Below are 25,455 nucleotides of genomic sequence, written 5' to 3' on the forward strand. Positions count from 1 at the left end.
CCTGAATAATTCGTAGCAGGACACCTGAGCAAGGGTGCAGATCTGGGATAGAGAAGTAAAACTAATGTGAGGCGAGAGTTTGTGAAAATGAGTCAGCAGAAGGTAAGTTCTGGAACTGGATGGTGAAAGATAGCTGGAGAAGTTTCCAAAAGTGTAAGACAGATGCTAAGAGCAAACGGGGATAGAACCATGGACGGGGGCCAGCATTGTGGCACAGTGGGTGAAGTCACCACCTGCAGTGCTGGCATCCCATATGGGTGCCAGTTCAAGGAGCCCCTGCACTCATGTGGGAGATCTGGAAGAAACTCCTGGCTCCTGGTTTCAGATTGGCACAGCTCCAACCACTGAGGCCATCTGGTGAGTGAACCAACAAATGGAAGACCTCTACCTCTCTCTCTCTCTCTCTACCTCTACCTCTCTCTCTCTCTCTCTGCCTCTCTGTAAATCTTTCAAATAAATAAATAAATCTTTTAAAAAACATTTTTTTAAAAAGAAACCATGGACTGGATACCCTTGACTATATACTTTTCTTGTTATCCGATACCTGAGGATATGACTCTACTTATCAGTTAAAGTGGTTCAGCAAGGCTTTGGATCTCATGGCTGAGGACCTCAATTTTTAGAGAGGCAAACATATTTGTCCAAGTTCCCTCCCTCAGTGATTCTAACACGCCCCCTTGGGGTAGCACGTCTCTTTCCTTTACTGAAAATCACTTCAGTATAGTAAAGGGAGAAACCCCAATGTGTAAGAAGGTACAGTCAGAAGCTGGAAGAGATTTTTATAAGCCAAAAGTAGTAGGACCATTTATTTTTCTCTCTCCTCTCTCATCTATTGCATAGTACTAACCAACTACACTTTCCAAAAAGCCCAGCAGGTAACAAGCAAACAGAAAAGGGACTTTTATAATAAAACTCAAAGCTGAAAAAAGGGCCAGGGAATCTTAGTATAACTAAAATGATCCCACAGGCCCTCACTCTCCAGGTTATGAAAGGTCTGAGTGCTTTGTGAAGTCTGACCTAAAGTCAAGGGTGAGGGAGGCTTCCTTTAGCCCATCCTCAATCCATACGGATACACAGATCTAAAGTACTGGCCAGTCCTGTGCAGGAAAGAAACAGACTGATAACTCCAGGCCAAAAAAAAAAAAAAAAAAAAGCTGACCTCCCTTTCCTTTTATACACTACATACAAGCTAAGAGAAAAAACTTTAGGTGTTTAAAAAAATTTGTTTTTTTGGCTCAAAATGAGATTCTACATAAAGATCCTGACTCTGTACTCATCTTTGCAGATGTAGCTACACCAGGCCTGCATTGCCCCAAGGAAGCAATAAGCTGGAGCTGTAGAGCCACTGCCCCTAATTTACAACCCCCCCCCCCCCAAACACACACATGTGTGCAAACACATACACACCCCTTACTGGGCCTCTGAGCATCAGGCTTGGATTGTTATCCTTATATTAGAAACTACTTCTTACAACACAGTTCCATATAACAATGGAAAATGGGTGAGGACCTATTTATTTTAAAGACTATTCCTGTGTTTAATCAAGAGCTCTCAGAGATTGGAATTGTGACAGTGCGTTAAGCTGCTGCCAGCATCCCACATCAGAGCACTGCTGGGAGCCCAGCTGCTCCGCTTCCAAACGAGCTCCCTGTTAATTAGTCTGTGAAAGTGGCAGAAAATGCCCCCAAATACTTGGGCCCCATCACCCTCATGGGGGTCTCCTATGGAGTTTCTAGCTCCTGGCTTTGGCTTGGCCCAGTCCCTGCAATTGTGGCTATCTGGGGGAGTGAACCAGAAGATGAGAATCTCCCCTTCTATCACTCTGCCTTTCAAATTAATAAATCTTTTTATTTTGGGGAAAAAAAGAAGTATAACTCATATGAATGTAAATTCTTCAAACAGCCTCAGTTTAAAGCCTGGCTTCTTCCATTATCAGCATGAATATGAACAATTAACATGTTTTCACCCCTTTTCTTCATTCTTTCCCCTCACTGGGGATAACATCACTTGCCTTATAGGACTTCAATGAATTCTCCTTGTAAAGTAGTGCTTTGTACACCATAAGCCTCAATAAAATTAACTACTCTAACATGTGCCGTGTATGTGTCCAAAGAGTACGATGAAAGATGTTGCTACGAAATGAAATGTCTCCCTCACCCCCCACCAAAATAAATTTTTACGCCTAAGTCCTGATCCCCAGTACTTCAGAATGTCACTGTACTTGGAAACAAGGTCTTTAAAAGGTACTAAGAGTTATATGAGGCCACTGAGATGGACAGTATCTTTGTAAGAGATTAGGACACAGACACATACAAGAAAGAACACATGAAGACAGAGAGAAGAAAGCTATCTGCAAGCCAAGGAGAGGCTCTCAGAAGAAACAAACCCTACCCACCTCTGAACCTCCAGCCCTTCCACACCTCCTGAACAAATAAACCTCTGGGGGCTGGTGCTGTGTCGTAGCAGGTAAAGGGGTAAAGCCACCCCCTGCAGTGCCAGCATCCCATATGGGCACCAGTTTGAGTCCTGGCTGCTCCACTTCCAGTCCACCTCTCTGCTATTGCCTGGGAAAGCAGTGGCAGATGACCCAAGTCCTTGGGCCCCTGTACTCACATGGGATACCTGGAAGAATCTCCTGGCTCCTGACTTTGGATCAGCACAGCTCCAGCTGTTGCAGCTAACTGGAAAAAGAACCAGCGGATGGAGGACCCCCCCCCCCTTCTCCTTCTCTGTGTAACTCTTCCAAATAAATAAATCTTAAAATAAAAAAAAAGAAATAAACCTCTGTTGTTTATGCCACCCAGTCGGCGGTATCTGGGTATGGGAGCCTCAGCCAACTAATACTGATATCCTTATCAAACTTGATCCACCCAACAAATTTATTGACCAACCTAGCCCTGAAGTATCTGAATAGAAACCCTATTTTAAATGAATTCATTCATTCAGCGGCAAGATTACAGTGTCCTCACTGCACATTTATTTTTTTCATGCCCTCCACCAACAAACACATTTTATTTCCTTATCAATGAACAAACCCCTCTATTTTGTTCCAACAAATTTCTGCTGGGCAGCTTATAGGATACTTGGTTATCAGCCATAGCTTCCCCTGACTAATAGAAAATGATCCTTGTTATGGTTCTGAAACTAAGAGTTATCACAAAGTCTAGTTCTCAGCTCCAGCTATACATCAAATCAGCTGGGCAGCTTTTAAAATATCTGTGCCTGAAGCAACAACTCCACTATTCTGATCTCCCCTATTCTGATCAGAGTTGGTCTCTGTGAGGAGCATGGACCATGTACTTTGTTAAGATTCCCACATAATTTTAACATGCAACTAAGTCTGAGCACTGTTTCTCTAATTTGAAAGGGCCTTCAAGGTCACCTCCCTGCAACTCAAAATGCAATTCACAAACCACCACACTGTCACCACTTGGAAGCATATTAGCAATGCAGACTCTCAGGTACTGCCCTGAACTTCTAAATCATAGACCACATTTTAACAGGATTCCCCACTTGATTCAGATGCACTCGAAACTCTGAGAAGCACTGAATTTCTACTAGAACCACCTTGCTAAAAGCTTATTAAAAACCAGCTTCCTCTGAGAACCACGGAGTCGCAATCACTGAGAAAGGCCTGAGGATCAGAATTTTATGTAATTCTTTTGTATTTTTGTGTAGCCAATCACACAGCAGTCTCAGGTTTGGGAATCCCTTATCTCAAAATGCATGTATGTATGTATGAATATACGTATCTATGAATCTCCTCTCCACTGCCCAGTCTTTGCCTAATAAACTTCAAATTATTTTTTGAAAATAAGAAATATAACAGAGATAGAGGTTTTTATTTTTTCCATCATGCAGGCAAGTTTACAACTATATATACTATTTAGGAACACAGAAATAAGTGCATTATTACCAGGATGTCAAATTATCAAGTACAACAACCGGTTACTGATTACTTTTGGGAGCTCAGTTTCACAGAACACAGCAAAAATTTCCCAATTATATTTCCAAGACCAGAGTTATAAAACCAGGACAAGTTGATAACAATCCTAACAGTCACACAAGTCTTCATATATTATATACACACACATACACACACACACACATATAAAGATATTCTGATGGGCACACTAGGTCTAGGGACCACCTACTCCATTTCTGTGTGTGTCTGAAAATGCCCATAACAAACAAAAACAAGTCTTTAAAAAAAAGCAAATTAAACAGCTCTGTTTTCCCAATAGGCAAAAAATGGGAAAAGTGGTAAGACTTTACCTAGAGCCAAAATAGGCAGCAAATAGCATTAATCTTCCATATACCCAAGGCCACATCTAGAACAAAAGAGAAAGCATCCAAAGCAACATTATCATTTTTGGTCCATGTCTGATTCATAAAACCCACTAATGATGATAAAGATTAGGGAAAAAAAAAAAAAAAAAAAACTTTGAGCACACCTTAGTTCTCCTTTTTCAACCCTGGGAGACGACCTGCGTGTTCCCTCCATCGCTCAGAGACAGGCCTGCTCTCCCTAAAACGTTTCAAGCCATGTGTCTTTTTCGAGGACACTCCACACCAAGATCATGCTTCCCACACATTTTTGCTCTGACTCTGCCTAGCTAGTACATCCTCACTATAACTGCATCAAAGACCCCCTTGTGGAACTTAGAATGAGGCCCTGCATGGGAACTTGGGAAGTTAGGAGGAGGGCATGTTGTAGAAAGCCCTACTTCCCAGCCACAGGGATGACAGCAGGAAAGAGAGCCCAGCTGGCTTTCATACCCACTGAAAATAACGTGGAGAATGACGACCTTCATCCCCGTGCCTCAGGAGAGCCAAGGGACCCCCATGCTGGAGACTGAAGCCTACTTTTATGGGTATTTGAAGGCAGAAGAAATGAGAACAAAGGACCACATAGAGTAGCAAAGCTGGGGGCTGAGGATACAGAGAGGCGACAAAGAGGAGGAAACGGCAGGACGCATCTGGTCTCAAGATAGTATCCAGAAAAGTCAGAACACTAGTAAACACTACTCTCCAACACAGCTGCCTGGGGGTTTCTAACTCCAGCGGATGCACAGGCCTGAAAAGGATTTTCAACTTCAAAACTGCAAAATAAGGAAATGGCACCCAGGGTCTGACCACAGACCTGTCTGGCTTTCTGGTTTCCTCTAGCCTATTTCAAGTCCCCAGAAGTCTCCCTCGCTGCATGTAGACAACTCTGGGTTTTTCTGTTTTCTGTATGAGTTGCAGTACTATTTAAACAAAAACCACATGGAAGGGGAGAGGGTTGTGACAGCAAAGGGGGGAAAAAGAGGGAGAACAAGAAAGGTCAAGTAAAGATGCATGGAGCTGTGAAATAAAGTTAGACAGAAGTTCACAGATCAGAAACACCTCTTCCGCAATGACCCCACTGTGGTCAGGTCCTAGGAGGGGATAAGAAAAGTGGACAAAAGTACCTGGACTCCATGTGCACCCGATTCCCCACCCTCACCTGGCGCCACAGCAGGATGACAGTGAGTACATGTCCACACATACCAGCCCGCCCATCAGTCTGGTAGCCAGTAGAGTTCCTGGAAAGCTGGGAAGGGTAGTGTGTTTCATGCACTGGCAGGGGCCCAGGTCCACAGGCAATCCTCGAAGTCCTTGTTGATCAGGAAGCTAATCAGGGTCAACAGCAACCTAGACAAAACTCAGTGGCCAAACCTTGATGAAAGTTCACCAGCAGAAGGGCTGTGACGCAAGAAGAGACGTATGATGACATAAAACACAGGGCGTACTGCTTCTTGACCTTAACCTCTTCCATGCCCGTCAGTCAAGGGCCATTCTGCTGGGTGTCCAGCAGGGCAGTACAGATCACAGGCCAAAGCTGGAGATAAAGTAGTTGGCACCTTGGCTGGTGACCCCAGAGTAATGAACACTGAGTTCTGGCTAATGGTCACTACCATGTGCACTGGCACATGTTGGCATGGCAATGGAAAAGTGTGCCATGGATGACACGCATGGCCACCGTGAACACAAAGCCCAGTAAGTCACTGGCCCTGAAGCAGTAGAGCTTGAAAATGAACTGGTCCTCCTGGATGATGACCCACGAGTGTCCACGTTAAAGACAAGTCGGAAAGGCCAGAGCCCAGAAGAGAGTCCAAGCAGTACAGAGAAAGGCAGCACACAACTGAAAAGTATGTGTGCGGACAAAATCGCGTAACATGTGACACTACTGTAAACGAGCAAAGGCCGTGGGGAGGCAAAAGAACATGATCATGAGTGCCATATTCTTGTAGCTAAAGTCCAAACGGGCTACAGTGCAAAGAGGCCAACGTAAAGAAACGGCAGACAGCCCAACACACATGTAGTCAGCCAGCAACGCGCCCGGCATGGAGGTAGTAGGGAAACTTGGGCAGGATCAATTGGACTGTTTCACCCCAGGCTCAGGGGTCTCGCCTGGCTGCTTTGTGGGACTTGGCCTGACCTCCCTTCCTTTCTCTCCGCGGGCCCCTTCACTCATAAGGTAGTACTGCAGGGGGTTGGGCCACAGTTCCTCGTTGATTATCTCAACAATCTTGTCAGACTCAATGGAGCTGTGGTTGGAAAACCACCCAAAGAAACTACGGTTGTTTTCTGCGTTTCCCTGGCTTACGGGCTGGAGGTCATGCCCGGGGAGCCACTGGATTGGAGTAGAACGAGATATCACTTGACCCGATGGGCCACACCCATATTCTTTGATGAGCACCTTATTTTGGAAATAGGGGTTGCGGCCGAAGTAGAACTTGATTTTGTAGCCCAATCTGGCGAGACCCAGCTCTTCCACTTCCAAGCTATTCAAGTAACTGAGCACTTCTTTATCTTGGTTATTCAGGAAGGAGGAAAGCTGCGGATGATTCTGAAACGCCTGACCCCAGAAGCCGGGAATATTCTGGATGAGGAGGTTCCTGCGCTCCAGGTGGTGCAGTCGCAACTGCCCGAACTTGCGCGAGAGGCGGAGGTAGGCCCTGTCCGCCTGCGCGTTCATGGTCTCCAGCTTCAGCTGCACGGTCTCCAGCGTATCCATGCTGCCGTCGGTGGCCGGGGGGCCCGACCCCGGCTCCTTCTCCGCTCTCCTCTCCTCGCCCACTGGCGCGGGGGCACACTCCGCGGCGGCCGCACCTTTCTTCGTCTTCCCGCCAGCTACGGCCTGCGGCCCCCGGCCCACGGCACTACAGGTCTCTGAGGCCTTCTTCCCAGTAGGGACACGCCGGTTTCCAACGCGGGGGGCGTTTTTTGGCTTTGCCACCGTTCCCGCGGTTCCCACAAAGACCGTGTCTGCTGCCAGGCGTTCTGATAGAGACATAGTCTGCCCGGAGGCCGGCCTGGTAGCGGCCAGCCCGCGGTCCCCCGCAGCTCGGGCCCGGAGCGCGAGGCCACAGTCCAGGGGGAGCCCACAGGCGGCCTCCTCAGCCGGCCTGAGGGGCGGCGCCGGCGCAGCGGTTTCCAGGCCACCCCAACCCGCGCCAGCCTGCACCTGTGCCGCCTCGGCGTCGTCCCCGAGCCGCTGGCACTGTGGGGGGTCCGGGTCGCGGGGGGCGTCGTCGGGAGCAGGGCGGCCTCGGCCCTTGCCGCGGCCTTTGCCCCGGTTTTTGGCGCGGGAGGACTTTCGACCCCGGCTTCGGCCGCTCATGACGGTAGCGGACGCGGCTTCAAACCCACGCTCAGACCCCGACGCTCCGGGCGCCCGCTCGCGGTTCCAACCGAGCGGGCCTCTCCATGGCAACCGTCGACGTAACGACTGTACGACTGTACCGTCGCGCGAGGACGGGCTGCGCCCCGTGATTGGCTCCGCCGCCGCAGCTGCGCAGGAGCCCACCCCCCTCAGAGGTACCCGCTCCCACCTCCGCCTGACTCGCGCTCCCTGTTAGCAAGTTTCCCCTGAGGCGGGCCTGGAAGGTGCGCTGCTGAAATCCGTTCCCCTCGGCCTCAGATGTAGCCTCAGGGTCTCTTAGAGCCCCTGGCTTCCTCTCATTCGCGACAACCTGAGCCAGAAGCCATCACTACCACCCCACCACCACCTATTTTTTTTTTTTTTTAACCTACCATCCCGTCTTCACTCCCTTCGCTCATCTCTTCTGACGTCTGTCGTGATGAAACTGCAGTTAGCCGCTGTCTCACCTCTGGACACCTTTGCCGAGGTACTAGCGCTATACCTTCACTCGAGGGGTGAAAGTGGGTGCTATCACGCCACGCCTCCAAGCAAACTCCTCAGTGGATATACATTACGAAAACATAAATACATAGAAATTATTCACAGAAATTACATATTTTTAAAAAGGCAACCAGTATTTTGTGCGCATTGTGTGTACCAGGCGCTTTGCTTTATGTGTTTTCTCGATTTACGAGGGAGATACTGTTATCATTCCCACTTTCCAAGTGAGAAAACGGCAGCGCAGAGACACCCAGGGCCGTTTCTGAGATTACACAGTTCAAACCCAAGTCCATCTGGCTCCATAGCCTCTGCTTTATATTCACAACTCGCTGTGTCATCGCAGGCCTGCTCTCTGCGGCTTCCTTTGCTGCCTCCCTTCAAAAGGTCAGCCCCGCCTCTTGGCAGACACAGAGCCCTCGAAGTGGCGGTGAGGGTGGCCTAGAAGCTTCTGTCATCCTGGAAGCAGCCAGACATCCTGCCTCATGTTCCCAAAGAGCTAGCCTGATGATCCGACCCTGAGTAGTGAGGAAACTCGAGGCTAACGGGAAATTAGAAGCAAAAAATCTTTTGAGATGGTCCTTTAAGGTTCAAAGGGAACCAAAAGGACTTTACAGGCAGCTAATGAAAGGGGTCAGCCCCACAGCTCCTGGGAACTCAGTGCCTCTTTACTCTCATTACTCCAGGTGTCATTGTGCACCAGCAAACTGGCTTCCCCTAGAACCTTGCTGAGGAGGCAGAATCACAGGCCCTACCCCTGGCCTGCTAAAGCAGGATCTGGATTTCAGCAACATCTCAGGTTATCAGTATGCACATTAAAGCTTAAATGATGGAGACAGAGAAAGGGAGTAATTATTTTGATACAGGCAGCCCCTACTTTAAGCCAGTCTCATACCAGAATCTCTGACTTTTTCAGAAACTATCCAGTAGCCTCCGAGGTTCTATATGCTCTGGCGTGTCCCTCCCCATCCCTGCACAATTTACCTCTCTTATCTCATCCTCCCTCCATCTACACTAGCCTGCTTGCTATACTCTCTAGATACGTTCCTGCCACAGGACCTTTGCACTGGCTCTTCTGCCTTAAATGCTCTTTTCTCAGATGTATTCAGTTACCTTGGCCAATTCTCTTCACATTTTGTTTAATGTCACCTTCTCAATGACCATCCTATTTAAAATTGCCACCCACCCTCACCCCTTTATCCTGCTCTTTTTCAATCCATAGCATTTATCACCAGCACACTGTGCAAATTGTTTATTATGCTTTTGTTTAACTGTTGCTTTTTTTTTTAAACTCTAGCCTCATGAGGGCAATGATGCTGGTTTGATTTTGCTTTGGTTTGCTTAATATATTTGGAAGGCAGGGAGAGAGAGAAGAAGGGAGGGAGGGAGGGAGAGATCGAGAGAGAAAGAGACAGGGAGAGAGAGGGAGAGAAATATGAGAGAGAATATCGTGCATATGTTGCTTCACTCCCCCGAGTGTCTGCAATAGCCAGGGCTGGGTGAGACTGAAGCCATGAGCCTGGAACTCAATCCAGGTCTCCCATGTGGATGGCAGGGACCCAAGTACTTGAACGATCACCTAATGCTCCCAAGGGTGTGCATTAGCAGGAAGCTGGAATTGGAAGTGGAGCAACCAGGACTCAAACTCGGCACTCTTGTATGAGATGTGGATATCCCAAGTGGTATCTTTAACTGCTACGCCAAATGCCTGCCCTTGAGATCCTTATTTTGTTCACAGATGTATCCCCAGTCCCTACAGTAGTGCATGACACATCAAAAGCACTTGATAAATAGTTATTGAATGAAAGAACAAATCAGAGCAGTTTTTAAAAATGGGTTTGCAAATTGTCTGAAATTCATAATATCTTCTTTTTCCCCATCTGCAGAATCAATATCATAGCTGAGGGCTGTATTCTCAGATCAATCCATAGATACTTATTAAACTCGCAAGTTAGTCATAAAATTATCTTTTGCCATGAAGACCAATTAGAGAGGGTCCGTGGATGAAAGTCTAGAGTGGCACATTAAGTTTAGGGAATTAACATTTGACCTTAAAGGGATTTTAATTCATCTGAGGATTAGTTTATATTCTTGTTAAAGTCTCTTTATAATCTCTTATTCCCAAGGCCTTCCATGATCACCCCAGGCCACACCAAGCAGTCCTATCCTGACCTCACAGAGCACTTGGTAACTGTACTGTTGTTTAGGCAGTTAGACACATACTGTTTTATACCCATTCTTGTGCAAAATTGCCTCTTAAGCTGGATCATCATAGTCTGGAACTCACTGTAAATCTCATAAAATAGAAAATAAAATGAGCTGCAGTAGTCCCATGCCTCTATCCCCTACAGGCCTTGACAGGCTGGTCCACTTCTCAGAGGACTCAGCCTCAACTCTCCTCTGTTGTTGGGAGTCTTAATACAGCATCAGCGTCTGCACCATTCAGTGCTCACCCATGGCTAAGCCACTGCAGGACTAGCATCTGCTAGGTTAATGCAAACAGCATTTGTTATACAGTCTGTCTGTCTTCATATCAAGTAGATAAACATCAGGTGAAAAAACAACAAATGCAAGACTTAATACCTTTTGCAGAAATACTTCTTTGGCCCAGGTCACCAATTCCCTATGAATTTTGTATTTATGAGAGTGGAGCTGCTGAACTGAATCTTGGCTTTCTTTGCAGGGATTAATATTTAAATGTATGTGGGAATGTAGCTTAGGTTCCCAATTGGATGGTAAACATGTAAGGGTAGAAACTATGTCTCTTAATTTTTATCTCTCAAAGCACCCAACATAGGGCTTTATATACTCTCATAATAAAATTCACATTTTTATAAACTTTTATGCAGTCATGTCTTAACTCATTTAATTTCTGCAGCCACTCCATGGTGCAGGTGGAATTATTGCTCCCATCTTGGAGATGAGGTTACTGATACAGAGTGGCTTAGTAAGCTACCCAAAGTCACACAGCTAATAAATGGTACTACTCAGGCTATCCAGCTCCAATGCCATGCTTTTAATCCATACTCCACATATGTGTATATATAGACATGCATTTATATACATATAATCATATGTGCATACATACATAGGTATGTTGATGCATCATGAATTATCTCTGAGGTATATTATACACCTGACATGGCAGTATTCAGCATAAATGAGTTTAGTTTCAATAGTTCATGTTAGGAATAAGTCCGCTCCATTTGCATGGAATTTGTCATAAGCATTCTGTGGATATTATGAAAGAAATGTAAGTTTACTATCATAAATTCCTATATCTAAGGTACCTTTTCCCAATATCTAGGGCTTAAATCTGTGATAATGTTAGCACTTAATTGATTCTTTTTGATGTGCAGATATTTTATCATTAACAAATATTTATTAAGAATTCATAAATCGGGGCTGGAGTTGTGGAGCAGTAGGTTGAGCCGCAGCGTGCAATGCCAGCATCCCATATTGGATCATTGGTTTGAGTACTGGTGTTTCACTTCCAATCCAACTCCCTACTAATGCACCTGGGAGAGCAGTGGAGGATGGCCCAAGCACTTGGTCCTGTACAGTGCATGTGGAGACCCAGATAGAGCTTCAGGCTCCTGGCTTCGGCCTGGCTATTGCTGCCATTTGGGAAGTGAACCAGCAGATGGAAGACATCAGTGTGTCTGTCTGTCTCTCCCTCTGCCTTTCAAATAAATGCAAATAAGTCATTAAAATGAAGGAATTCATAAAACACTTTTCAAAATATTAAAATAGCTGGGTTCACTTTTGTTCTCTGAAAATTGTGCTGCGTCTGTTCCTTTTAAGGTCTGTTTTCCTCAATAGTAGAAATTAACAAGCTGGGACAAGGACATTCCAGTCACCCATCCTATCTCCCATCCAAGGGAATAACATTCCCCACAGTTTTCCTTGCAGAGATTTCAGATCTCATACTTGACAATTTTAGCCACGAGGAGCTTTTTCTTTCTCCCCAAGGAGATAGTTTGAGTCTATTAGATGGCAGTGATGTGGCTTACTGTGTGGAATTTTGCCAGCCAGCCCTCCCAGATTATTGAAGTGCATCGAAAAGAAGGTAGTGTCATAGGAAATACTTTCAAAGCCAAGGATATAGGGAAGGAAAAATTTGCCTCTTATGGTCAATTTCAAGACTGAACATAACATCTTGAGAAGCATACGTAGCTTCTTCCAAGATTTTGCCCAAAAGAGAAAAAATATTATAGTCAACCACCTAAGTCATTTCAGTTCTGTAAGTAACTGTTGAATATTTTAAAATATCTTCACATGTACTCTTCCTCCTTAGCCTTTCCTTTTTTGCCTGTAGTGTTTTCATTGTTTAAAAATAAAGATCTTTAGGACAAGGCTTTTGTCCTAGCAAAGGACAAATATGAAAGAACCCAGCAAGCAGAATTCAGCAAGTCAAATTCTTCTCTTTGAATTCCAAAATAGGCTCTTTTTTTAAAAAAAGATTTATTTAATTTTTTGAAAGTTACACAGAGAGAGGAGGAGAGCAGAGAGAGGCCTTCCATCTGCTGGTTCACTCCCTAGTTGGCTGCAATGGCCAGAGCTGCACCAGTCCGAAGCTAGGAGCCAGGAGCTTCTTCCAGGTCTCCCACGCGAGTGCAGGGGCCCAAGGACTTGAACCATCTTCTACTGCCTTTCCAGGTCACAGCAAAGAGCTGGATCAGAAGAGGAGCAGCCGGGACTCCAACCGGTGCCCATGTGGAACGCCAGCACTGCAGGTGGCAGCGGCTTTACCCGCTATACCACAGCACCGGCCCCCAAAATAGGCTCTTAAAAGGGAAAGATACATACAATAGCATTGAAAGAATATATATATATATATATATATACACACACAGACACACACACACATGTACATATCCATATTTTTTCATTCTTCAGAGTTAATCCTGGAATACTCAGAGTAGAGTTTCTAACACAAAACAGGAAAGAGAAAAAACATGTAATGATAAAGCCGCTTCTCTGCCACACAGATGGGAAGTGAGATTCTTCTCTGGTCTGGGCTTGAGGAGTTCGGGGAAGATTCAGAAAGTAAATAGTTGGCATAGGTTCTGTTTTTCTTTTTTCTTTTTCCTTTTATTTTTTAACTTTATTTATATAAGGTGAACAAATTTCATGTATTTCATATATGTAGATGTGATTCTTCCCACCCTACCCTGCCTCCCAACAGTGCCCTCACCTCCTCCTCCTCCCTTTATTATTATTTAAATTTTTACAATGACATACTTTCAGTTTCTTTATAATCATAAGATTAACCTTGACTACAAAAAGAATTCAACAAAAAGCAAGAAAAAAAAAAGAAGCACTGTTCTACAACAGTAGAGACAAGGACTGTAAACAATAATCAATTCTCAAAATATCAATTTCACTCACATACATTACTTTTTTGTACTCTATAAGTTACCACAGATCAGGAAAAATATATAGTATTTGTCTTTTGAGGACTGGATTATTTCACTAAGTATTATAGTTTCCAGTTGCATCCACTTTGTTGTGAAAGCCCCATTTCATTCTTTTATGTGGCTAAATAATATTTGAGAGTGTATAAGTACAACATGTTCTTTATCCAGTCATTGATGGATGGGCATCTGGGTTGATTCTGTATCTTAGCTGTTGTGAAATGAGCTACATTAAACATGGGGGTACAGATAAACACTTTCATATGCTGATTTCATTTCATTTGGGTAAATTAACAAGAGTAGGATGGATGGATGATATGGTAGATCTAGTTTGTGCTTTCTGTGGAATCTCTATACTGTCTTCCACGATGGCCTGTACTAGTTTCCATCCCACCAACAGTGAATTAGAGAACCTTTTTCCCCTCGTCCTCTCCTCACCAGCATTTGTTATTTGTTGATTTATGTATGAGAGTCCTTGTAACTTGGGTGAGGTAAAACCTTGTTGTGATTTATTTGCATTTCCCTAAAAGCTAGTGATCCTGAATATTTTTTCATTTATCTGTTGGTCATTTAAATTTCTTTTTTTGAAAAATTCCAGTTCAAGTCCTTTGCCCATTAATTAACTGGATGGTTTGTTTTGTTGTTTTTGAGCTTCTTGAGCTCCTTCTAGATTCTGGATATTAATCCTTTATCAGTTTAATAGTTTGCAAGTAGTCTCCCCCATTCTGTTGGTTGCTCTTCACTTTGCTGAGTGTTTCCTTTGCAGTGCAGAAGCTTCTCAGTTTGATATAATCCTGCTTGTCTATTTGGGTTTTGATTGCCTATGCTTCTGGGGTCTTTTCCAAAAAGTTGTTGCCTATGCCAATGTCCTGAATAGCTTCCCCAAAGTTCTCCCTCTAGTAATTTGATAGTATTAGGTCATAGATTTAGATCCTTGCTCCATTGATCCATTTTGAGTTGATTTTTGTATAGGGTATAAGATTGAGGTCAAGTTTCATACTTCTGCACACACAGATCCGATTTTCCCAGCACCATTTGTTGAATAGACTGTCTTTTCTCCAGGGATTAATTTTTACCTCCTTTTTCAAAGATTGTAGGTTCGTCTATTGATTTTTGGGGGATTCTACTCTGTTCCATTGGTCTATATGTCTATCTTTATGCCAGTATGAGACTGTTTTGATTATAACTGCCCTGTAGTATGTCTTGAAATCTGGTGTTGTGATACCTCCAGCTTTGTTTTTGTTGTTTAAGACTGCTTTAGCTACTCAGGTCTCTTTTGTTTCTAAATGAATTTTTGCATCATTTTTTCTATATATGAGAAGAACGTCCTTGATATTTTGATTGGAATTGCATTGAATCTGTAAGTTGCTTTCAGTAGTATGGATATTTTGATGCTATTAATTCATCCAATCCACGAACATGGAAGATTTTTTCCAGTTTTGAGTCTTCTTATATTTATTCCAATGATTTGTAATTTTCACTGTCGAGATCTTCATCTCCTTGGTTAAATTTATTCAAAGTATTTAAATTGTGTTAGCTATTATGAATGGGATTGAACTTACAAATTCACTCCCAGCCAAGACATTGTCTGTGTATACAAAGGCTATTTGTATTTGTATGTTAACGTTATATCCTGCAACTTTACCAAACTCTCTTATGAGTTCCAATAGTTTCTGAGTACAATCTTTTGGTTCCCCTATATTTAGAATCATGTCATCTGTAAACAGTGATAATTTAAAATCTTCCTTTCCAATTTGTATCTCTTTGACTTCTTTTTCTTGCCTAATAGCTCTGGGTAAAATTATCGTGACTATGTTGAATAGCAATGGTGAAAGTTGGCATCCTTGTCTGTTTCCAGATCTTAATGGAAAGGCATTCATCATTTCTAATTCAATATGATGCTGGCTATAGGTTTGTCAAAAATTGCCTTGATTGTATTGAGGAATGTTCCTTGTATACCCAGTTTGCTTAAGATTTTCATCATGAAAGGATGTTATATTTTATCAAATGGTTTCTCTGCATCTATTGAGGCAATCATGTGGCTTTTATTCTTCAGTTTGTTAATGTGATATATAACATCTAGTGATTTTCATATGTTGAAACATCCCTGCATCTCATGGATAAATCCCACTTGGTCCAGGTGAATAATCTTTCTGATGTGTTGTTCGATTTGATTAGCTAGTATGTATTGGGGATTTTTATATATGTTCATCATTGATATTGATCTATAGTTTTCTTTATTTGTTGTGTCTTTTTATGGTTTAGGAATTAAGGTGAGGCTGGCTTCATATAAGGAGTTTGGGAGGATTCCCTACCTTTCAATTGCTTTGGCTATTTTGAGAAGAATTGTAATTAGTTCTTCTTTAAATGTATGTTAGAATTCAGCAGTGAAGCCATCTGGTCCTAGGCTTTTCTTTGTTGCAAGGGTCTTTATTACTGATTCAATCCCCATCTGTTTATTGGTCTGTTTAGGTTTTCTCTGTCTTCATGATTCAATTTTGGTCAACTGTACATGTCCAGGAATCTATCCATTTCTTTTAGGTTTCCTAATTTGTTGACATATAACTGTTTATAGTCATTTTTTATTATTCTTTTCATTTCTGCAGTACCCATTGTTAGTTCTCCTTTTTCATCTCTGATTTTATTGACTTTGGTCTTTGGCCTCTTCTTTGTTTTGTTTTTGATTAGTTGGACCAATTTTGTTTATTTTTGCAAAAACCAGCTCTTCATCATTGATCTTTTGTATTTTGATTGTTTCAATTTTGTTTATTCTCTAATTTTAATTATCTCTTTCCTCCTACTAATTTTGAATTTGGCTTGTTGTTTTTTTCTAGGTTCTTGAGATGACTTGATAGCTCATTTATTTGATGTCTTTCCAATTACTTGATGTAGGCACCAGTTGCTATAAACTTCCTTCTTAACACTGCTTTGCTATGTTTTGATATGTTGTATTGTCACCTTCATTCGTTTCCAAGAACTTTTTTATTTCCCTTTTGATTTCTTTCAAGACTCATTGTTTATTCTGGAGCATGTTGTTCAGTCTCCATGTGTTTGCATATTTTCTAGAGATTCTTAGGTTGTTAATTTCCAGCTTCATTCCATTGTGGTCATACAAAATACATGGTATGATTTCAGTTGTTTTGAATTTGCTGAGACTTGTTTTGTGGCCCAGCCTATGGTCTATCCTAGAGAAAGTTCCATGTACTGATGAAGGGAATATATATTCTGCAACTGTGGAATGTAATGATCTGTGGATTAAGTTAGGTCCATTTGGTCCACAGATTATTTCTGTTGTTTCTTTGTTGATTTTCTGTCTAGTTTATCTGTCTATTGATGAATGGGGGTGTTAAAGTGCCCTGTTATTATTGTATTGAAGTCTATGTCTCCCTTTAGATCCATTAACATTTGTTTTAAATAGCCAAGTGCCTTGGCCTTGGGTGCATAGACATTTGTTATAATCATATCTTCTTGTTAAATTGATCCCTTAATCATTTCATAAAGTCCTTCTTTGTCTCTTTTGGCAGTTTTTGTTTTAAAGTCTATTTTGTCTGATATTAGTATGACTACATCTGCTCATTTTTGCTTTCTGTTAGCATAGAATATCTTTTTCCATCCTTTCATTCAGTCTGCATATATTTTTGTTTGCAAGGTGTGTTTCTTGTAGGCAACAAATAGATGGGTCTTGTTCTTTATTCATTTGATTAATCTGTATCTTTTTTTAAAGATTTACTTATTTGTTTGAAAGGCAGAGTTACAGAGAGGCAGAGGCAGAGGCAGGAGGGGAGAGAGAGAGAGAGAGAAAGAGGGAGAGGGAGAGGGAGAGGGAGAGGGAGAGGGAGAGAGAGGCCAGAGATGCACCAATTCAAATCCATGAGCCAGGAGCTTCCTCTGGGTCTCCACGCAACTTCAGGGGCCCAAGGACTTGAGCCATCCTCCACTGCTTTCCCAGGCCATAGCAGAGAGCTAGACTGGAAGTGGAGCAGCTGGGACTAGCGCCCATATGGGATCCCAGCACTGCAGACAGCAGCCTTACTCACTACGCCACAGCACCAGCCCACAATCCGTATCTTTTAATTGGAGAATACAGGCCTTTTACACTCAATGTTACTATTGATAAGTAGTTTTTGGTCTTGCCACTTTTCTGTAAATATTCCTATTCTTTGCTTTGGATTTCCTTTGCTCTTTTACTAGATTTTCTGTCTTCACACTCTTTCATAATGATGACTTTTTTTACCTAGAAAGCTTTGTTTAAGGTATACAAGCTTCATGCATTTCATATATACAAATTTAGGAACACAGTGATTTTTCCCACCCACTCTACCCTCCCTCCCATCCTTCTTACTCCTCCCTTTCCTATTCCCATCCTTATTTTATACAAAGACCTATTTTCAGTTAACTTTATATTCATAAGATTAACCCTACCCTAAATAAATAGTTCAACAAATAGTATGGAAAACAAAAACTGTTCCTCAACAGTTGTGACAAGGGCTGTTCAAAATCATCACATCCAAAGTGTTGATTTCCCTCTGATAAATTACCTTTTAGGTACTCTATTAGTTACCACAGAACAGGAAAAAACATGATATTTGTCTTTTTGGAACTGGATTATTTCACTAAGTATAGTGGTTTCTAGTTGCATCGATTTTTTGCAAATGACAGGATTTCATTTTTTACTGCTGTGTAGTATTCCATGGTATATATATACCATAATTTCTTTATCCTGCATTCAGTTGATGGAACTCTGGGTTGATTCCATATCTTAGCTATTGTGAATTAAGCTGCAATAAACATGAGGGTACAGATAACTCTTTCCAATGCTGATTTCATTTCCCTTGGGTAAACTTTCAGGAATGGGATGGCTGTGTCATATGGTAGATCTATATTCAGAGTTCTGAGGTATCTCCATGTCATCTTCCACAGTGGATGTTCCAGTTTATATTCCCACCAACAGTGGATTAGGGTTCCTTTTTCACCACATCTTCACCATTATTTGTTGTTTGTTTATTTCTGTATGAAAGCTATTCTAGGGGCCAGTGCTGTAATGTAGCGGGTAAAGCCAATGCCTGCAGTGCCGGCATTCCATATGGGTGCCGGTTCAATTCCTGACTGCTCCACTTCCAATCCAGCTCTCTGCTATGGCCTGGAAGAGCAGTAGAATATGGCCCAAGTCTTTGGGCTTCTGCACCCATGCAGAAGACCCAGAAGAAGCTCCTGGTTCCTGGCTTCAGATTGGCTCAGCTCTGGCCATGGCAGACAATTGGGGAGTGAACCAGCAGATGGAAGACCTCTCTATCTGTCTCTCTTTCTCTGTGTAACTCTGACTTTCAAATAAATAAATAAATCTTTAAAAAAAACTATTCTAACTGGGGTGAAGTGAAACCTCATTGTACTTTTGATTTACATTTCTCTGATGGCTAGTGATCCTGAGCATTTTTTCATGTATCTGTTAGCCATTTGAAATTCCTCTTTTGAAAAATGCCTGTTCAAGTGTTCTGCCTATTTCTTGACTAGCTTGTTTGTTTTGTTGTTTTAGGGTTTCTTGATCTCTTTATAGATTCTGGATATTAATCTTTTATCAGTTGCATAGTTTGCAGTAATTTCTCTGTCAGCTGCCTCTTCACTTTGCTGAGTGTTTCCTTTGCAGTGCAGAAGCTGATAACTATCTTTTGTGTTTCTGTGTGTAGCACACCCTTAAGCATCATATGTAAGGACAGACAAGTGGTGACAAAATCTTTCAATTTCTGTTTTCTATTGAAGATCTTTATTTCACCTTTATCATAAATGAGAGAATTGCAGGGTACAGTATTCTGCACTGACACTTTCGTTCTTTTAGGACTTGGACTATGTCTCTTCATTCTCTCCTAGCCTGTGGGGTATCTGATGAGAAATTAGCTTTGAGTCTAATTGGAGATTCTCTGAAAGTAGTCTGGCATTTCTCTAGTACACATTTTAGAATCTTTTCCTTATGTTTTACTGTTGAAAGTTTAACTACAATGTATCATGGTGATGATCTTTTCTGGGCATGTGTATTAGGAGTTCTGCATGCCTGATGTACTTGTATGTCTCTTTCTTTCTCCAAATCATGGAAGTTTTCTGTTAGTATTTCACTGAATAGGCCTTCTAATCCCTTCTGTCTTTCCACACCTTCAGGAACTCCTAAGACCCATATGTTGCATCATTTGATAGTATCCCAAAAATCTCCAACACTGTTTTTAATTTTTCTAATTTATTATTGTTTTTGTTCTGATGTATTTCCAAAGATTTCTCTTCTAGCTCAGATATTCCTTCTCTGGCTCACCAAGTCTGTTATTAAGACTTTCCATTGTATTTTTATTCAACTTATTGAATTCTTCATTTCTAATATTTCAGCTTGATTTCTCTTCAGAATCTCTATCTCAAAGGGATTTTTTTCATCCTGGTCATGTGTGGATTTCTTTAACTGATGAATTTGCTTCTGAGTAATCCTATGATCATTGTTTTGAATTTCTTTTCAGGCATTTCATCAGTTTCTTCGTCTTCACATTCTAATGTTGAAATGCTATTGTCTTTCAGAGTCATGTTGTCTTCCTTGTTCTTGTTTATCTTCTATTTCTGTGTATATTTTTAGGCATTGGTGGAAACAGTTGTTGGATTTCTCCACTGTGGGTTTTATCTTTCAACTATGGCTCTGTGGCTTAGATGAGTGTCTGCTCCTTCAGGGAATGCCTAGAGGTGCATGCTGGGTGGGTCAGCAAGCTCTGGTCAGTGCTCCAGGGTGGAGCAAGAATCCATGGTGACACCCAATTTTGGCATGATCGATCTCCTCTGTTGTCAGCAGTGGGAGGGTATGATCATGCCTGTTACATAATCACATCACCTCCTCTCTTCCAAGGTGATCAATGCCTGGGATGAATGACAGAGACAGGGGGAGAAACAGACAAAGGTCTTCCATCTGCTGCTTCACTCTCCAATTTGGTTCACTTTCTAAATGGCCACAACAGCCAGGTCTGGACCAGGTCTAGAACAGGAGAGAAAGATTCCAGTAAGACTTGAAAATGGGTCTTAGGGTATTTCTAGATGTCACAAGAAAGATAATGTGGAAAACAAAATTAATCACCTCTGTGCCATACACTGTAAGATCTTGCATGGATTACACCCAGCTTTGAAAATAAAAAATATATAACTGATGCAAATGGCCAGGACCTGCATTAAGTTTTGGTCCTGGAGTGGGGATGATGGAAGTGAGCCCTCTGAGATAACTCAGCACATCTGAGACCCCAGCCAGGCAGCCAGACTCTCCCTCTCTTATCAAACAAGCTGTTAGTTTTTGTGGAGCTAGGAATTCATGAGGAGGACATGAGAAAAATGAACAAAATAAAAAAACTAAGTTGAATTTTAAACTAATGGGCAAACATTACAGAATTAAAATGTTCCATTTGATGTTGTAACCAACTGGTACTGACAAGCATGAGGTTTTATTGTTCTGTTTTGTTTTAGCTGAACTAATTTGACTGAAGACACTGCTTGCCCTCTGGAATGCCTGCTTTGGTTATTCATTCTATATTTGTGTAACACCTGGTAGCAATAAGACATTTTTAAAGCACTTAGAAATTAATAGTCAAGAAAAAGGACAAAGGAAAATTAAGGGCTTGGAAATCCAGGGTATTAAAAAAAAGCAGTGAATTACCCAAATGCATTCCATTCCATTGTGTCTGATATATTTGCTAGAGGCAGGCCACAGATCTGACTCTGACCTTTTATCCACCAGTGCAGAAAGAAATCAGTTGTGTGCTATCATTTGTGATGTTCACAATATTAAGAAGGAAAGAAAAAAAGCAGATTCTTATAAAAAAAACATATTTGCAATACTGACTCCAGAGAGGAATACTAAATCTAGGATTGAAAATGCCAGTAATTCACAGAATCCAGCACTGTGGGCCATGTCCTGTCACACCCACCTTAGAGGCTGGTGCACAGGATAGAGAGTGAGTACCATTTTGTGAAAGCAGTTCTATCATGGTTCAGGAAACTTTTAATTTATTTTTATTTTATTTGAAAGGCAGAGACAGAGAGATCTCCCACCCATGGGTTCACTCCTGAAATGCCCACAACAGCCAAGGCTGTGACAGGTAGAATACAGGAGTGTCTCCCTGGTGGGTGGCAGGGATCCAAGTATTTGAGCCATACCTGCTGCCTCCCATAGTGCACAATTGGCAGAAATCTGGAATCAGAAGTGGAATCGAAACTCAAATCAGGCATCCGAACATGAGATGTATGCATACCATGCAGCGATGTTAACTTCTGCAGCGTGTGTCTGTCCTCAGGGAACAGTTGTTAGAATTTCGAGAGAAAGGTGCACATGTAGCCCAGAGTCAGCCTCTGCACACTCTGCCCTCTTCCATGTACATTTTTCTCCATGTCAGCTGCCTGATCCTGGATACTCAGGCATGGACATTGTCTATGATCAGAAACATCCCATAAGGAATACACAGGTGAATTTCATTATCTTCACTACTACCAAACAGACACAGAGCTATCCTGAGAGCCATGCCTCTCTTGCTCATATTTTTTGTTTTTAGATTTAGTTAGTTTGTTAGTTGGAAGGCAGAGCAAGAGGGAAAGGGAGAAAAGGAGAAATCATCCATCCTTTGGTTCACCCCCCCGCCCCCCAAATGCCTGCAACAGCCAGGTCTAGGCTGAAGCCAGGAGCCAGGAACTCTCACATGGGTGACAGGGACGCAAGCACTCAGGGCATCATCTACTGCCTTCCTGGACTTACTAGCAAGAAGCTGGGACAGAAGCAGAGTAGCTGGGATTTGAACCAGGCACTCCAATATGGGATGTTGGCATCACAAATGGCAGCTTAATCCTCTTTTCCACAATCCTCTGTTCCCCATGACCCATCTTTTTGTCTCTTCAATTTCCCCTCTCTGCTGTCCTCACAGATGTTAGATGTTGTATTCAGACATGGTTTCAGTCACTTTAAAAAATGTTTTGCCACATCAAGTCTTTCCAGATCCACCTGCAGGCTAAGCTGAGTCCCAATGGAGTTAAGCTTTCCTTTCCTTCCAGAATGACTCTGTGCCTCAGTTTCTCCATAGTGTCAGAGATGGTTGTTGAGGGCAAGGTAAAGGTGCAGGGTCTGGCACGTGTATGCATGAACAGTAGCAGGCAGGTGCACACCCTTAGGAAGGTGCAATGGGGAATGCACCAACCAAGACTGGCAGTTGTCACTCAGCTCCTGCCAATGTTTGCCTTGGAAAAATCTTCATCCTTATGTAAAATTTCTGACTTTTTAAAATCTTGTGAGAGCCAAACAAAACAATTCTGCTCATGGGCTGTAGTTTGTAACCCCAGTCCCATGCTCTTGTTTTTTTGAAGCCTAAGGTTTAAAAAGAATTAATGAACAAATATCTGGTAATCATTTGAACCCCTCAAAGAAGAGAGATGTTTGTCCTATGACTCCCACATAGCTTTTGAAAACAAATGGAAGTAATATGGCTCAAGGTAGGACTCTGCCTGGAGTTGTTAAAACCAGTAGGAACAGTCAGGAGCTGGAAGACAGCCTTCAAAAGGAAGAGATTATGTTTTTGTCAAGATTTTTATCTTTTTTCATTTTAAACTTCAAAGATGATCACTATTTTTAATGTATTTTATTTTCTCACACACAGGGCTCTGTGTTACCTGTGATTTCCTGCCATGTATAATTTGGGCTCTACACACATTTTCTTGAACCCTAAATATGAAGGCTTTTCAAGGCCAGTCCAGAGTCCCAGCCACACTGCTGACTGTCCTCAGCAGCAGCAACTCAATCTTTGCCGAGCCACGAGCATGCCGCCAGCACAAATGGCAGCCTGAGTGACTAACTGTGCCTCTTCAGATTATTCTTTCCCCTCCATATTAATCAATACCTATATAACTGATCAGGTGGGCCATATGGCCCCTCTGATTCACACATTAAGACAATTAGGACACAAGCCAGGTAATTGCTCAAGCTGGCATTTTTCATAACTAAAACAAGAAAGCCTAACACTTTGTCTTCCTCAGAAAAAGCAAACTCCATCTGGTCCTGGGCATGGTTCACTAATTCATACAATGTCTAGCTGAAAATGGGTATAACCATATTTAGACAAAATATTAGATAAAAGTGAATTATGTAGCAGAAATTTGTAACAGCACATACCACAAAATCCAAATTGAAACACAATGGTAAAAATATAATGGGAGAATACTATCTTCTGAGCACACCAGGATTTTACAGACACCCTGAGAGAGAGATGTATACACCACAACTGTCACCCTTCTCTAGGAAGATAGGAAACACTAACATCCAGGAAGCCTCGCAGCTATGAGTGCTGAAATGGTTGGAACACAAAGACATAGAAAATAGGAGGCCAAGTATAAGGAAATTTGCAAGAACTATTTTCTGGAACCCAAATGTATTAGGTATTCTTCCCACACCGCAGCCCTGTTTCAATAGAAGAAAAACAAAGCAAGTAGCATTTTAAGCATGGGATTATTATTTTATTTAGAAAGAAAGAGAAAACTTGCCAGTGTGGCTAAACAGAGGCCAGGAGATTTATGGCTCCCTATGTGATATGCTCTGTTAACTCCAAATCCCAGCATCCCACAGCAACAGGAAAAGTCCTGAAAATGACAGTGAACCCCAAGCAGACTTCTACAGAACATTTACAATGTTTGGAGGCTCCTGAATTACCTGGGTATCCTTCTGACTACAGGGGGAGTTGGAATAAAATAAAAAAAGTGCCTCTAAAGACAGGACAAACATTCCTCTGACTCTTGCCTCCTATCACTGAAACCCATTAAAAAGTAAAACAAAATTACCAACAAGAATTAAATGACAGCAATCAGTTCTCCCTGTTTATAACCAAACAAGCTGTCAGCATCCAAGAACATTTTTAAAAATGACTGCCATGTGCCCCGTGTATTATTATGGTAAATGAATTCTATCCACATCAAGAGAGTTTGTATGACATTCATTTGATGATGAAAGGATTACTATACTAGAAGAGATTTCTGGGAAAAGGCATGCTAAGAATCATGCTGGCATAATTCTGGTTTGTCTAAGGGCGTGGCCTCTGGCCTTGATTTTGTCATTCAATAGTGACTGGAAACTGTCATGACAAATCACCTCCAGAACTACCTATAGTTCACTAGCTAAAATGTCATTTTAAGATCAAAATTGAAAATTTCTTTTTTTTAGATTATATCTTCCCCAGAAACCTTTTATTTAAAGTATACAAACTTCATGCATTTCATAATGTTAAGAACACCATATCCACCCTCCCACCCTTCTTTCTCATCTCTCTCTCCTATTCCCATTCTTCTTTTTTACTAAGATCTGTTTTCAATTAACTTTATATACAGAAGATTAACTGTGTACTAAGTAAAGAGTACAACAATTAATATCACAAAAAACTGTTCCTCAATAATTTTTTGATTTCTTCTATGACCCACTGTTCATTCAGTAGCATGTTATTCAAGCTCCATGTGTTTGTATATGTTCTAGAGATTCTTGAGTTACGAATTTCCAGCTTCATTCCATTGTGGTCAGAGAAGATGCATGGTATGATTTCAATTTTTTTGAATTTGCTGAGACTTGCTTTATGGCCTAGCATGTGGTCTTTCCTAGAGAAAGTTCCATGCACCGGTGAGAAGAATGTGAATTCTGCAAATGTAGAATGAAAAGTTCTGTAGATATCTGTTAGGTCCATTTGGTCTATAGTGTCAATTAACTGTTATTTCCTCGCTGATTTTCTGCCTGGTTGATCTGTCCATAGCTGAAAGTGTATTGGACTGTCCATAGCTGAAACTGTATTGGACTCTATGTCTCCCGTTAGATATATTAACATTTCTTCTAAATAGCCAGGT

General features: G+C 42.1%; 1 protein-coding gene across 5 annotated transcripts in view; it reads right to left on the minus strand.

Annotated features, from left to right (window-relative positions):
* The window catches only part of TSPYL5 (TSPY like 5), a 57,940-nt gene extending 50,185 nt beyond the window's left edge, over positions 1 to 7,755 (minus strand). For 2 of the 5 annotated variants that reach the window (XM_008255776.4, XM_070075333.1), the window contains exon 1: positions 5,533 to 7,755. In XM_008255776.4, coding sequence (XP_008253998.2) covers positions 6,398 to 7,648 — 1,251 coding nt within the window. In that variant the 5' untranslated portion in view covers positions 7,649 to 7,755 and the 3' untranslated portion in view covers positions 5,533 to 6,397. Of the gene's footprint in view, positions 1 to 5,453 lie in introns of all 5 variants that reach the window. The other 3 variants (XM_008255777.4, XM_070075332.1, XM_051843929.2) reach the window with 2 other exon arrangements.
* Positions 7,756 to 25,455: the final 17,700 nt, after the last annotated feature.

The sequence above is a fragment of the Oryctolagus cuniculus genome, chromosome 6 (assembly GCF_964237555.1).
Source record: "Oryctolagus cuniculus chromosome 6, mOryCun1.1, whole genome shotgun sequence".
Classification (NCBI taxonomy): domain Eukaryota; kingdom Metazoa; phylum Chordata; class Mammalia; order Lagomorpha; family Leporidae; genus Oryctolagus; species Oryctolagus cuniculus.